Here is a 15,845-nt window from a genome sequence, read left to right as displayed (position 1 = left end):
AAAATGGATAAATTATGTGCATCTAGTTGAAATCGTAGAGAGACAATATTAAAAGAATGATTAATACGTAAAATCTAATTGAATACAATGCCATACAAATTGCCATACCTGGATTTTTATGAAGACGTTGTTGTTTGAAGCAATACCCTCAGCCAAATCCAACCAACAACTTTGCCAAACATGTTCGGGCCGACTTAAGCTATTGGAAAGCAGCATAACCGCAAATAACCTTCTTATATAATCCCCTGATGCCCAAGTATTCACTTATTTTATTGCATCTATGTATTCTTTGTCATCATCTAGCAAACCCAACATATAACATGCATCCCTGAACGTAGGGTAGACGATGTCAAAAACTTTTCTGATGTCCTCGTAGCACGTGCATCCCTTTTGAATATTAAGTAGCAACCTAAGGTAATAGTCTTCTCCCTTTCCAGGGGGAACATTCGCAATCCTACCGATAGAAAATCCTTTTTTCCTTGGCGCCCAAGTTTGAGAATCCTCTTTATACACGAATTGTTGTGGAAAATCTCCGTACCTCAAGTCCCTTGCATGTGGATAGTTCTTGTTGGCCTCAAACCACGCCGGGAACATAGTTTGCTTGGCAGATGGCCTATCCAACACACTTTGTAACGACTGGTTTTCATTGAAGACAAATGGCTGATGATCGGGGAGATGAAAGCTTAGCCTCATTACAGACGGGTCTCTGTAATCAATATCAAAGTTAAACAACCTCCACATTGCCTCACACGCCGAAAGATATCTGCAGTCGTAGTACATCTTTATCTCATCATGAATCTCAGCACCGCCATCTGTATTGCGTGTCTCATAAAATGCCGCTGTGACTCGGTCATACCCCTTGTTTACGTATTTTAACAGGTATTTAATTGACTTGTTTTGGTTGCATAGCTCGATATTAATGTGAGCTCGGTATTTACTCAACAATATACGATTGTAGGGGACCACAAACCCATTATCAAGAGTAGTCTTCTTCTTCGTAACTGTTCTGCCATCTTCCCTTCTCCTATACACTGTAAACCCATCTGCATCTGATTCAGTGGACTGCACAAACGGCTTTGGAAATCGCTTCGTGCAAACTCTATCTTTCATACATGGAGATTTCAAATTCGCCTGACCGCACGGTCCACGTATCATATACTTCTCCACCAACTGGTACATCTTTCTGTCGTTTTCTTCGTTAGGAATTTCAGCACATATGATCCTGTCAATTTCTTCTTGATTCTTGGGCTTTTCGTCATTATGCAACCACAATAAAATATGTGCATGCGGTAGACCTCGTTTCTGAAATTCAATTGTGCATACATCTGCATAAAAAATGTAAACATACGGTATTAAAAAATATGAATTAATTTAGTTAATGAAGCAAAAAAGTAGTTAAAATCGCACATGACTAAATTATCTAATTTATATAACGCATTAAATGTTTAATTATAAATGGATATCTAATTAAATACTCACATGCTCTAATACGTCCGAATATACGGCCCTTCTTGATTTCCGTCATCATACTATCGAGCTTCATTTTGAACACACGACACAAAATGTCTGGCCGATCCTCCGGCCTGAGATTTGTATCTTTTAACACCCTTTGTATTTCTGGCCATTGGGGATTGCATGTGATAGTGATGAATAGGGTTGGAAATCCAATCAAGTTACATATTTGAAGAGAATCAACGAAGTTGTTAAACATATACCTTGGACCTGCGGTGAACGACCCTGGAATTATAATGCGTTGTCCAACCGATTTACCCTCAGTGTCTCCTTTACAAATCTTTTCTTCGATACCCTTGTACATGTCAACCCTAAGTTGATCCTGATTGAACCTTATGAAATTATCTGTGACTCAACCATCGAAAATCCATCAACACAGAACTGCTAAAATAACTTCTTGGAATGCAAAAGTAACGAATGTTCTCCATGTCGTTTCTGAATTAGGTATGCAAAGAATTCTCGCATGCTTACCTTCCTTCTTTTTCTATTATCAGCAAATGAAGATTCTCTCAAACTGATATCGTCTCGATAACCATCTTCACCGTAAGGAAATAAAAGAGGATACCGTAGAGACAAGTAAAGAGGATGGAGCTCACTGATTCGTTGAAGCGAGCGCGTCTCAACTACAATATCCCTAACACCCTCTTGTGTGTCAAAGTCACCAACGATCAAGCCTGTTATTTCACTTGCGTTAGGAAGATTGTACGTCATGCCATCAGTACTGCGACTCTTGACCAATATGAGTTTTACTCATTGATGGCGATCATTGGAAAAACGATCTCGAACAACACGGTAATGTTGTGCAAGTACATTGTTACCGTCAATCATATCTTTCAACGATGCAACGATGGCTGGGTCAAGACTGTTTGATTGATTTCTGGACCTGTCAAATAAAAAATAATGTAATTATAATTTGTAAGCTCTATATTCCTTAGGACAGGAATATAATTCCGAAAATTTTACCTGACGACATCAATTCGATTATGAATCTCATTTTCTGTGTCAAAAATGTAAATTGGGCAAACTTAGGCCTAGTGCCTTCTTCCGGCAATAAACTGCCCAGTAGATGGTAATTTTGTCCGTGTAACAGAAATGTGTATGGACCAGATCCGTTATTAATGGATGTCTGCACTTTTCCACCAAGCGACGTGAAAGAAAACATCATATTATACGATCGTACGTTCTCTTGGAAATGTTTGCTCCTCCGATCAGTGCCAAACACTAAATTGTTAAGTGTAGGAGGTGCATCTCTTATTTTTTGGAGCTGGACTTTCCCGGACATACAACATAAGCCAAATTTGGGCCTGGTTGTTTGTCTATGATTGTCAATTCTTTCACCGTACCACATCATTGAACCACAAAAAGGACATTCATACGTCTGGTCTCCAAGATCTTCATAATCTATCCAAAATTAATTAAATAATATTATTCATTTAACAAAAAAATAATGAATTTATATAATTAGTAATGTTAAGATTAAAAGTTGTTAAATTAAAATGATATTTACCAGTATCGTCAACTGCATCGTCACTATTCTCATCGTTGGAAACATATTCAGAATCTACATTTATGTACAAAAAATTATCATTACAGTAGAAAAATATACTGACAAATAACGCATAGCACTGAGATACGTTATGAGATGATGACAAAGATAATTACCTCCGCTGTCGGAAGAAATGTCTCTTAACGTCTGTAAATCCTCATCTAACAACATAGCGGGTAATGATGTCATATCCAACATACGTGTTACAGAGTCAATTGTTTTATGACTCCTAGCCATCTTCTTTCCATTCCGCACGGTACAACTAACATAATAGTAAACATTCAACTTCTATCGAAATGAAAGAAGAAACTGGAATATTGTCTACATGTATTGCACACTTAATCATTTAATAAGACATAAAATTAGTCCTAGAAAATAAGATCGCATCTTTTATTTGATACATAATAAGATTTTGTAACTTGTAAATGATCTTCACACGATGTAGATACACCATTGCGACAGTACTCAAAGTCATCTGTTGTAATAACAACGTAACATCTTTATTATAAAATTCATTTATTTATAATTATTTAGCAATAATTGTACAAAGATAACAATATTAACATCTAACATAGCATCGACACCACAATTACTTGTAGCAATACCAATCATTACCATTACAATTACATTTACTATTACCATTATCATTACCATTACTAATGCTAATACTAATACTAATATGATAATAATACTATTACTATTAGTAATCCTAATGTTAATCCAAACCATAACGCTATTGCTAATCATAATCCTGACATTGACTCTAATCTTAGTTCTAATACTAATTCCAATCATAGTTCTAATCCAAATTATAATCCTAATTGTAATGCTAATCTTAATCCTAATATTAATTATAATCATAATCTTAAATCTAATAATAATACGAACCATAATTCTAATCCTTATAGAAATGCAAATATGCTAATGCTAACGGTAATCTTAATACGAATCCTAATGTTATAATGCTAACGATAATGCAAATTTTGATTATAATTATAATTCCAATCATTATACTGATACTAATACTAATTCTAATCATAATGCTAATATTTATACTAATATTCATACTAATATTAATCCTAATATGCTAATGCCAATGATAATATTAATGCTAATTTTAATCTTAATCATAATACTAAGTAACACTAATACTAATGTTAATCCTAATATACTAATGCTATCATTAATACTCTTTCTAATATTAATCCGATAATGTTCATATTAATATACAAATGCGAATACTAATACTAATATTAATACTAATATACTATTACTAATATACTAATACTAATACGAATATACCAATACCAATACCAATATCAATATCAATACCAATACCAATACTAATGCCAATACCAATATCAATACAATTAGCAATATCAATACCAATACCAATACCAATATCAATGTCAATATCAATGCCAATATCAATACAATTATCAATACAAATACCAATACCTATGCCTATACCAATACCAATACGAATACCAATATCAATACCAATACCAATACCAATACCAATACCAATACCAATACCAATACCAATACCAATACCAATACCAATACCAATACCAGTACCAATACCAATACCAATACCAATATTAATATCAATATCAATACCAATATCAATACCAATAATAATACTAATACTAATATCAATACCAATACCAATACCAATACTAATATAAATACCAATACAAATACCAATATCATTACCAATACCGATATCATTATCATTACCATTATCGTTACCATTACGTTAGCATTACCGTTACCATTACCATTACCATCACCAATACCGATACCATTAGCATTACCAATTAACCATTACCATTACAATTACCATTACTAATACTAATACCAATACCAGTACCAATACTAATACTGGTACCAATATCAATCATTACCATTACCATTACCATTATCATTACTCATACTAATAGTAATATACTAATATTAAGACTACTCTTATAATAATACTATTACTATTAGTAATTCTAATGGTAATCCTAATCACAACGCTAACGTTAATCCTAATCGTTACACTAATACTAATTCCAATCATAATCCTGATACTAATATTAATTCCAATCATAATCATAATCCTAATTCTAATCCTAATGGTAATGTTAGTCTTACTAATACTAACTCTAATTATAATCCTAATCCTAATAATAATACGAATCGTAATCCTAATCGTTATAGAAATGCAAATATTCTAATGCTTACATTAATTTTAATACTATTCCTAATATGCAAATGGTAATGTTAATTCTATTTTTTAATCATAATGTTAATACTAATGTTATTTTTAGTTTTAATAGTAATTGTAATCATAATCCTAATTCTAATAAAAATCATAATCATAATCCTACTTCAAATTTTAGTCGAAATAATCCTAATACTTATAATAATATAAATTTTAATATTAACACTAATAGTTTACTTTAAAAAATACTAATATTAATACCAATACTAATATTAATACTAATACTAATAGTAATACTAATACGCTAATACTAATACTAATACTAATACTAATACTAATACTAATACTAATACTAATACTAATACTAATACTAATACTAAACTAATACTAATACTAATACTAACACTAACACTAATACTAATAATAATACTATTACTATTAAATTACTATTATAATTACTATTTCTATAATCATTACTATTACTATGACTATTACTATTACTATTAGTAATCTGATAATAACAATATTAATCTTACTGATATTATGCTAATGCTAATCCTAGTATGTTAATATTAATGCTAATACTATTTTAATCTTACCACCAATCCTAATTATATACTAATGTTAATACTAATCTTAATGTTAACGCTAATACAAATCATATTCTGAATCCTAAAACTAATGCTATACAAATCTTAATACTAATTATAATCCTTATCCTAATCATAATCCTAATCCTTATCACAATCCTAATCCTAATAGTAATTCTAAAATACTAATGCTAATGCTAATACTAATGCTGATGTTGATGCCAATACTAACTAATGTTAATGCTAATGCTAATGCTAATTTTAAAACTAATGTGAATGTTAATACTAATACTAATATTAATCCTAACATTAATCCTAATATGTAAATGCTAATGCTAATCATAATATGCTAATGCTAATGTGAATGCTAATACTAATATTAATATTAATCCTAATACGGTAATGCTAAAGCTAATCCTAGTCCTAATGGTAATGCCAATTTGGTAATGCTAATGCTAATCCGGATACTATCTCAATGCTAATGCTAATGCTAATAACAATATTAATCCTAATGTTAACGCTAATGCTAATATTTATCCTCCATCGTAATGTTAATGTTAATCCTAATCCTAATTATAATCTCAACCCGTGTCCTAATCATTATCATAATTCTAATACTAATACTAATAATAATAATTATCGTAATCCTAATCTTAATTTTAACACTAATATATATGCTAATGGTGGTAATAATATGTTAATGTCAATGCTAATACTAATCATAATATGTTAAAGCTAATATGCAAATGTTAATGATAATCCTAAAAAATAATGCTAATTATAATCATAATCCTAATATAAATCATATTTCTAATCTTATTCCTAATCACAGTTCTAATCCTAATCTTAATCCTAATCTTAATCATGATCATGATTTTGATCCTAATCAGAATCATAATACTGATCGTAATCATAATCCTAATTTTAGTCATAATCCCAATATTAATCTTGTTGAAACAGATATTCAAAGAGAGTTCGAGATTTCCGAATCTAACTCTCCAGCTCACGCTCCACATGATTGATGACTCTTTGAAAATCTGTTTCAACATATAAAAATATATTTGCAGAATTATTTGAAAGAGTTTTATTTTCCACACCTTTCATCACTTACATAGATTACATTATAAAGAATTTTAGTCTAACAGTTTGCCGAGGAATCCTAATCTCTAGTTACAACAAACTCCGGTCCAAGACCAACCAAGATATAAGTGATTATATCATCCGAAGTGAGTGCCTGGCCAGCCATAGATAGTTGATCTGCGAGTTTCTTGATTTGCACGAAGTAATCTGTAGCAGAGAGATGACCTTTGCGAGATGTAGCTAATTGAGACCGAACTTGGACAACTTAGGCTCTAGATTGAGAAACAAAACATGTTTGAAGTGCAAGCCAAATGGCATGGGAGGTTTCATATTGATAAACTTGGGCAAGAACTTCTTCGGTGAGAGAAGAATTAATAGTGCTAAGAATTAGATTATCTTGTTTGGTCCAGAGAGCGAATTCGGGATTTGGAGTTGAGGTGCCATTGACGATAAGAGTTGCAGGTGGTGCTTTAATTGTTCCATCGATATAACCGAAGACTTCTTGGCCTTTTAGGTAAGGAAGTATTTGCGCTTTCCATATGGGATAATTTGTGCGAGTAAGTTTAGTAACATTAATGCTGGAAGAAGGATTAAGATGGGAAGGGATGAAGTGTTTGTGGTAGATGCAGTAGACATGGAGGAAGAGAAAATAATTTACGACGTTTGTCAATACCCACCTGATACTATATAAAAATATATTTGCAGAAATATTTGAAAGAGTTTTATTTTCCACACCTTTCATTACTTACATAGATTACATTATATAAAATTTTAGGCTAACAGTTTGTCGAGGAATCATAATCTCTAGTTACAACTAACTCCTAGATATTTGTACATACTTGAAGTCAATCTTCTAATATGTTGATGCTAGTTTAGTGTTCATCTTTATAAGCTAATGTTAATTCTAAGTATAATATACTAATGCTAATATTAATATATCATAATGCCAATGTTAATACAAATCCTAATATGCTAATGATATTACTAATATGTTAATGCTAATAGTAATATGATATTTCTAATACTAATTCTAATCATAAAAGGCTAATGCCAATGCTAATCATGATCATAATCTTAATCTGAATTATAATCATAATCATAATCCTAATCATGATCATGATCCCAATTCTGATCTTAATCCTAATCATTATCTCGATATTAATCTTGATCATAATCTTAATGTTGCTCCTAATACTAATACAAATACTAATATTAATATTAATACTAATATGCTAATGATAATTTAATGCTAATCATAATATATTAATGCTAATTTTAAAGCTAATTATAATGTTAATAGCTAATTATAATGCTAATATGGTAATGGTAAATTTATAATATTTATAATATTTTTATTTTTATGTATACATTACAATAAAAAAATAAAGTTTTTTTTTTAATTTATTAATATAGGAATAATGTTTTTAAAAATCATTAATAATTGCAATGAATCTATCAATAAATTAATTCATCAAGATACACGAAAATTATTAAATATAGATTATATAATTCCATATATTTTGATAATCATATTACTTTGCATTTATCCTTATACATATAGTATATATAAGTATAGAATAAGATGTTTGAAAATTCGAATTAAAATTAATCTATAAATTTTTAAAATATTATGAATTTATATTTTTTATTATTAAAATAAAAAATAAAAAATGTGTGTATATTCAATATATTTTGAACATTTTATAAAATAAGAATATGCATTTAATTTTATTATTGACTTTCTATATTTTAATCTAATTTGTTTTACTCTTTTAAAAAAATTGGATTTTTTGTCATACAAATTTTGGGATTAATATAAATTAATTTAAACATAATAATGTGGGAAAATTATTAATATTGTAAATTTTCTTTTCTTTTGAACACTTTGAATAAATTATATTCGAATTTTTTTCTAATATTTTTATTTTTATGTATATGTTACAATAAAAAATATAGTTTTTTTTTTTTAATTTATTAATATAAGAATAATGTTTTTAAAAATATTTAATAATTCAAATGAATCTATCAATAAATTATTTGACCAAGATACATGGAAATCTTTAAATATAGAATATATCATTCCATATATTTTGATATATTAATTAGCATTTATCCTTGAAAATATAATATAATTATAGAATTAAATTTTTCAAAATTCGACTTAAACTAATATATAAATTTTAAAATATTATGAAATTACACTTTTTATTATTAAAATAAAAAATAAAAATGTGTATTTATTTAATATATTTTTAACATTTTATTAAATACGAATATGAATTTAATTTCATTATTGACTTTCGATATAATAATAATAATTGATTTATATATGACAAGGACACGCATAAATTAATATTAGAGGTAATGGCAAATAGGCCCATGACAAGGGCACTTAATTAAAGGAGGGACATCGAATTTTTTTGTCTTTTAAATAAATCCAACCCATTCAAACTTATTTGCAAATAAGGAAAATGCTTTCATATATATCAAAATTACCCCCAATTCATTGAAACCCAATTCAACTCCAATTTCATGATTTACACCATAATTTTGCCCAATTTCATCAATTAACCAATTTTAACCCTAATTTCAATTTTGATCCCAATTTTAACCCTAATTCTTATCAATTCCACCCATTATGCTCTAACTTCCTAAATATTACACATTGACCCCGGATTTAAACAAATATATCACATTAACCCCCCAAAACTTTTTTTTTGCAGGAAATAATTTTTTTTCTGAAATATTTTTTTTCCGGCCAGATTCCGGCGTTGACTGTTTTTTTTTTTTTTTTTTTTTTTATAATTTTGTTTTTTCTTAAAAAATATATTTTAATTAATTTTACTGTCTTAGCTGCTAAATTACTGTCTCCGGGAGCTATTTAACTGTCGGAGACAGTAATTTAACTGTTAATTGACTCTTTTTTTTTCTTCAATTTTTTTTAATTAATATTACTGTATTCGTTGCTAAATTACTGTCTCCAGCAGTTATTTAACTGTCGGAGACAATAATTTAACTGTTAATTGATTTTTTATTCTTAAAAAAAATATTTTTAATTAATATTACTGTATTCGTTGCTAAATTACTGTCTCCGGCAGTTATTTAACTGTTGGAGACACTGATTTAACTGATAATTGACTTTTTTATTCTTAAAAAAATTATGTTTAATTAATATTACTGTATTCGTTTGATAAATTACTGTCTCCAGCAGTTATTTAACTGTCGGAGACAGTAATTTAACTGTTAATTGGCTTTTTTCATTTTTTTTCTTTAAAAAAAATATTTTAATTAATAGTACTGCCTTAGATGCTAAATTACTGTCTTCAACAGTAATTTAACTGTCATAGACGATAATATTAATAATATTACTGTTCGAAAAAATAATATTCATAATATTACTGTTCGGAAAAAATAATATTCATAATATTACTGTACCAAACAGTAATATTACTGTCTGAGACAGTAATTTAGTAGCTAAAACAGTAATATTAATTAAAATATTTTTTTCTAAGAAAAACAATTCAAAAAAAAATTTAAAAAAAAAAAAAAAAAGTCAACGCCGGAGACCGGCGGTCAACGGTGGTTGACCGGCCGGAAAAAAAATCAGGAAAAAAAAAAAAGTCAACGCCGGAATCAGGCCGGAAAAAAAAACATTTCAGAAAAAAAATTATTTTCTGAAAAAAAAAAGTTTTGGGGGTTAATGTGATATATTTGTTTAAATCCGGGGTCAATGTGTAATATTAAGGAAGTAAGAGCATAATGGGTGGAATTGATAAGAATTATATTATTGAGGGTATTTTAGATTAAAGACATGGGGATGGGCTTAATTGAGAGACTGTTTTTTTTGTGGACTAAAATGCATTAAAGTCCTATGTGATGGACCTTTTTGCCATTTGCCCTTAATATTAGGGCAAATTACCAAAACCCCCCTGAGGTAAGCCTAAATAACGAAAATCCCCCCCATGTTCTCGTAATTACGAGAACCCCCCTGAGGTATGCAGACGTCTTACAAATCGCTCTAACGGTGTTAGACTCGATAGAATCTTTTTGATTCTCCCGAATATTCCTCCGATAATACCAATTTTGCCCTTGTACACGAAATTAACCTTAGGGGGGTAATTGTAAGCATTTTATTTAATGAGGGGTCATTATGAATGTACAAAATACTTATTTTTCTTAAATTAAACCCAAATATAATCAATCATTATGAATGTACAATGTATTTTTATTGGATTAAAAAAAATCAATGAATGAGATTTCAAAATTTAATTATTTTTTATATATAAAATTAAATATTTTACAATTCGAGAAATACAACCATGCATCATTCAAGCTAAAAGCATAAATCCGTATGAATACTCCTCTGGATAAATAAAATCAATTAAAATATATAAATAAAAAAATATATAAGTGTCTGCAAAATACTTATTTTTCTTAAATTAAACCCAAATATAATCAATCATTATGAATGTACAATGTATTTTATTGGATTAAAAAAAATCAATGAACGAGATTTCAAAATTTAATTATTTTTTATACATAAAATTAAATATTTTACAATTCGAGAAATACAACCATGCATCATTCAAGCTAAAAGCATAAATCCGTATGAATACTCCTCTGGATAAATAAAATCAATTAAAATATATAAATAAAAAAAATAAAAAATTATAATATCAAATTATCAATACAAATTACAAAGTAATAAATAAATTTATAAAAGCAATAAATCATCAACTGAAAGGGATGTCAGGGGGGATTTTCGTTATTTAGGCTTACCTCAGGGGGGTTTTGGTAATTTGCCCTTTATTTTTTACATATTTAACAGAAGGATATAATAGACATTTCACGTTTTCGGTTAAAAAAATTCGGTCAACCGTTAGTCAAGGGGGGTTTTCGTAATTACGAGAACATGGGGGGGATTTTCGTTATTTAGGCTTACCTCAGGGGGGTTTTGGTAATTTGCCCTTAATATTAATAGTGTGTATAGTGGCCTTAAGTGTGTTGCTTTAGAAAGTTCTGGTTAATTGGCCTAGTGGCCATTTATTTTGCTCACATTTTATTTTCCTACAAGATAAAAGACTATTGATTTTAATCTGATATTTTATTTACTCTTTAATGATGTGGAAAAAATATTAATATTGCATTTACACCTCAATGTTTCTTTTTTCCAATTATTGATTACAAATAGGAAACTAATCAATCAATAAAAAGACACTAATTTGACATGTAGGAGAGGTAAAACTTAAAATCAATAAATTAAAATTTATTCATTAATAATATGGATAATTATGGTAAGTGGGATTTTTTGCAATTAATAAAACATTGCGGACTCAATATCCTCAATTAGATAAATTTAATTGTATATCTACTATAATTAATTAATTTGGGAAATCGTAGTCAAGTCAATCCATATCATTATAATCATGTAAGATGGTAATTCACTACTAGTACATACGTTGGCTTAGCAGTAGGCCAATGAGCTATAAAAACGTGACAATACCACATTTTTGAATCCTGTCTAGCAGATCAATTACACTTAATGCAACTATTGTACCAACACTTTGATGTTTTCACAAGACCCTTAATACTGGCCAATACAACATATTTTCCAGGCTAAAATGTGAAAATAAACATTAGTTAAGTATAGTTATAATCAATTTTGATAAATGATTCCTATTAGTATTTTATTGAAAATGTACGAATAAATAATGTAGCAAATACATCGTTATTACCTCATTTGTGTCACTCAGTTCGTCCAAATTTTTTCGGACAGTCTTACGAAATCATCTTCCATCGAGTAAGAAGACTGCGACGATTTTTGACTTATCACTTGACCACTATTTGGTTTACTCCGAATGAGACTAAAATGAAAAGTTACATGCAAATAAATCGTAATGAAAAAAATAAATTTTAAAAAAACGTAATTAATGCATTTAAATATAAAATTGTAACCTCGATTTGAACTCATTAATTGCAGGTATATCCTCATTTATAAGCACGCGTGATGAATGCCAATGGTTAGATACCTGAACTTCACCTACGAAAACATAACAATAATAGTGAAATGTAATAAATGTCGCTAACATTCATTATACCAAATGCATAAAAGAAATTATTGAACAAACTAATACCATTCTTTATCTCATTCGTTGCAAATTGTATTACAACAATATACGGCCCTACACCAATATCTTGAATTCGTTGAAGTATGTATTCAACAAACTTTCCCCACAACAAACAGTTGACCTTCGAACCACTTGCATAACAAATAAAATGATAATTGATATGTAAAACACATGAAAATATAAATGATTTAAATCCAAAAAAAATATATTTTAGTGATTTTTGAAAATACTCAATATCTTCAAGTTCAAATGGAATGTTTTGTTTTGTTCCACCCGATAGGTGATTCAACGAACATATCGACAAAAGCGAACCAATAACATCTGCGATTAATATTAAAAAATTGTAAGAATACATCCAGTAAATAAATGCTAAATATTAAGAAAAAAATCAATGGAAAAATTTAATACCTATCGTATACTCATTGTTGTTTGACGCTTGTTGTATATCTGCGTAAGGTGTGAACATAAATGAATACATTGGAATAGACGGAACGTCAACTTCTCTCACAATAGATGTATATTCAAAAGTGACTCTATAGTCATTCAAGGCATGCTTGTAGGTCTTGACACTACAAAAAACAGATAGGTTATACATTACATAACATCTGTTCACTTTGATCTTAGACTCAAATATGTATAACAGTGTATACTTAATGGAAGCTTGCACTGTATTACCCTGCGTAATGAAAAAACAAATGTGAAAAATATATTTTCCTAACAATCATATTTGACGTATTAAAATAAAATAATCACCTGTTCATCAATGAATATCATCTCCATGTCTTGAAAATCTTTCTTAAAATAATTTGGTTGTTTCCAAATGTGCAAAACATGGATTTTGAGATTCCATGACTTTTTTTCACCTCCCAAGTTTCTAATGAGATCTACTTGCCTTAACATCTATATGTGTTTAATACACGTAATCAAAAATTTGTTAGTGAATTAAATCAAACAATAAAAGATGAATATCAGATAACAACTCTTCAATGATATATATTCCAAAATATGAATAAAGTATAGGGATTTTTATGCAAAAGTCCCCAACCAAGCATGTTTATTATTCTAGGTTTATGGGACATATCTCTTTCACCAATAAGCCCATCTCTTTAATATTTATTATAACTAAAGGAAACATTCATGTATATGCCAATATTACCCCCAACCATTTATACCCAATTCTTAATTGTAACCCCAATTAATCAATTTTGTCCATAAAAGTTCAATTTTGACCACAAAAATTCAATTTTGACTTTTTTTTGGAGTATAATTTAATATGTTCCAATTTCATCCTTAACTTAATTTAATCTCAATTTGACCCCAAATTTCACAAATTATTAAAATTTTTTTTTTCAAAAACTTTTTTTTTTGCCGCCGGATTCTGGCGTTGACTTTTTTTTTTTTTTTTCTTTCTTCCGGACTTTTTCGCCGGTTTCCAGCGTTGACCGGCGGTCAACGCCGGTCTCCGGCGTTGACTTTTCTTTTTTTTTTTTTTTTTTTGCTTTTTCCTTTTTTTTTCTTTTCTTTTCTTCCAGATTTTTTCGCCGGTTTCCGGCGGTCTCTTTTTTTAGTGTTTTTTAAAGTTTTTTTTTTTGTTTGGTTTGTTTTGTTTTTCCACGTCCGCCGCTAAACGTTGACCGTAATTGTGCTGTCACTGACAGTAAATTAACGTAATTATACTGTCAATGATAGTTAATTAACGTAATTGTACTGCCGTTGACATTACATTTATGTAATTGTGCTGCCGTTGACAGTAAATTAATGCAATATTATACTTTTTTATTTATTATTATTTTTTTTTTATTTTGTTTGATTTGTTGACAAGTTAACGTAATTATATTACTGTCGTTCATAGTAAAATAACTGTAAACACAATAATATTATTGTCAACAACATCAATATTATTATTTTTTTGGGGTGTTTGTTTTGTTTGAGTTATTCACGGAGTAACGTATTAATATTACTGTCTATTATTGTAATATTACTGTTAACACAATAATATTACTATGGTTGACGGAAATATTACTGTTGTTATAGTAATATTCCTATCAACCACATCAATATTATTATTTTGTTTGGATTTTTTGTTTGTTTGAGTTATTCACGCAGTAACGTAATAATATTACTGTCTACTATTGTAATATTATTGTTGCTATAGTAATATTACTGTTTCTATAGTAATATTACTGTCACTCACAATAATATTAATTCTTTTGGTTTTTTTTATTTTGTTTACATTTATTGAACGAACAACATAGTAATATTACTTTATTATACAATAATAATGAATTTTGTTGTGTTAATATTAATGTGCTAGAGATTAATATAGCAATATCACTGTGTTAAACTACAGTTTAGTTAATTTTACTGTGTTTAACAGTAATATAGTTAATATTACTGTCATTCACAGCAATATTGTTGTTTAAACGGAAAAAAAAGTTACAGAAAAAAAATTAAAAAAAAAATATAAAAAAAAAGTCAACGCCGAAATCCGGAAAAAAAATCCGGAAGAAAGAAAAAAAAAAAAAAAACAAATTTAAAAAGTCAACGCCGGAGACCGGCGTTGACCGCCGGAATCCGGAAAAAAAAATCCGGAAGAAAAAAAAAAAAAGGTCAACGCCGGAATCCGGCGGGAAAAAAAAAGTTTTTGAAAAAAAAAATTTGTGAAAAAAAAAGTGTTGGGTCAAAATTGAATAATTTGTGAAATTTGGGGTCAAATTGAAGTTAAATTAAGTTAAGGATGAAATTGGAGCATATAAAAGTAAGAGGGGTTAAATCTGGAC

The 15,845-nt window shown here is 28.7% G+C and overlaps 1 protein-coding gene across 1 annotated transcript; it reads right to left on the bottom strand.

The window, feature by feature from the left end:
* Window positions 1–264: 264 nt before the first annotated feature.
* LOC148770658 (uncharacterized) lies at window positions 265–13,845 on the bottom strand. The gene is made up of 16 exons (XM_088817975.1): window positions 13,819–13,845; window positions 13,716–13,741; window positions 13,474–13,634; window positions 13,296–13,386; window positions 13,072–13,196; window positions 12,893–12,977; window positions 12,720–12,801; window positions 12,495–12,553; window positions 3,175–3,320; window positions 3,020–3,073; window positions 2,538–2,913; window positions 2,323–2,395; window positions 1,984–2,241; window positions 1,716–1,834; window positions 1,480–1,583; window positions 265–1,325 (listed from the first exon to the last, which is right to left on the bottom strand). Exons 1-16 carry the CDS (start codon window positions 13,843–13,845, stop codon window positions 265–267), a joined length of 2,847 nt encoding a protein of 948 aa, XP_088674101.1.
* Between the last annotated feature and the right edge of the window lie 2,000 nt (window positions 13,846–15,845).

The sequence above is a fragment of the Erythranthe guttata genome, chromosome 5 (genome assembly GCF_056151865.1).
Source record: "Erythranthe guttata isolate IM_541 chromosome 5, IM_541, whole genome shotgun sequence".
NCBI lineage: Eukaryota > Viridiplantae > Streptophyta > Magnoliopsida > Lamiales > Phrymaceae > Erythranthe > Erythranthe guttata.
Note: the sequence above shows the minus strand (reverse complement) of the source record. Positions and strands in the feature narration are given on the sequence as shown.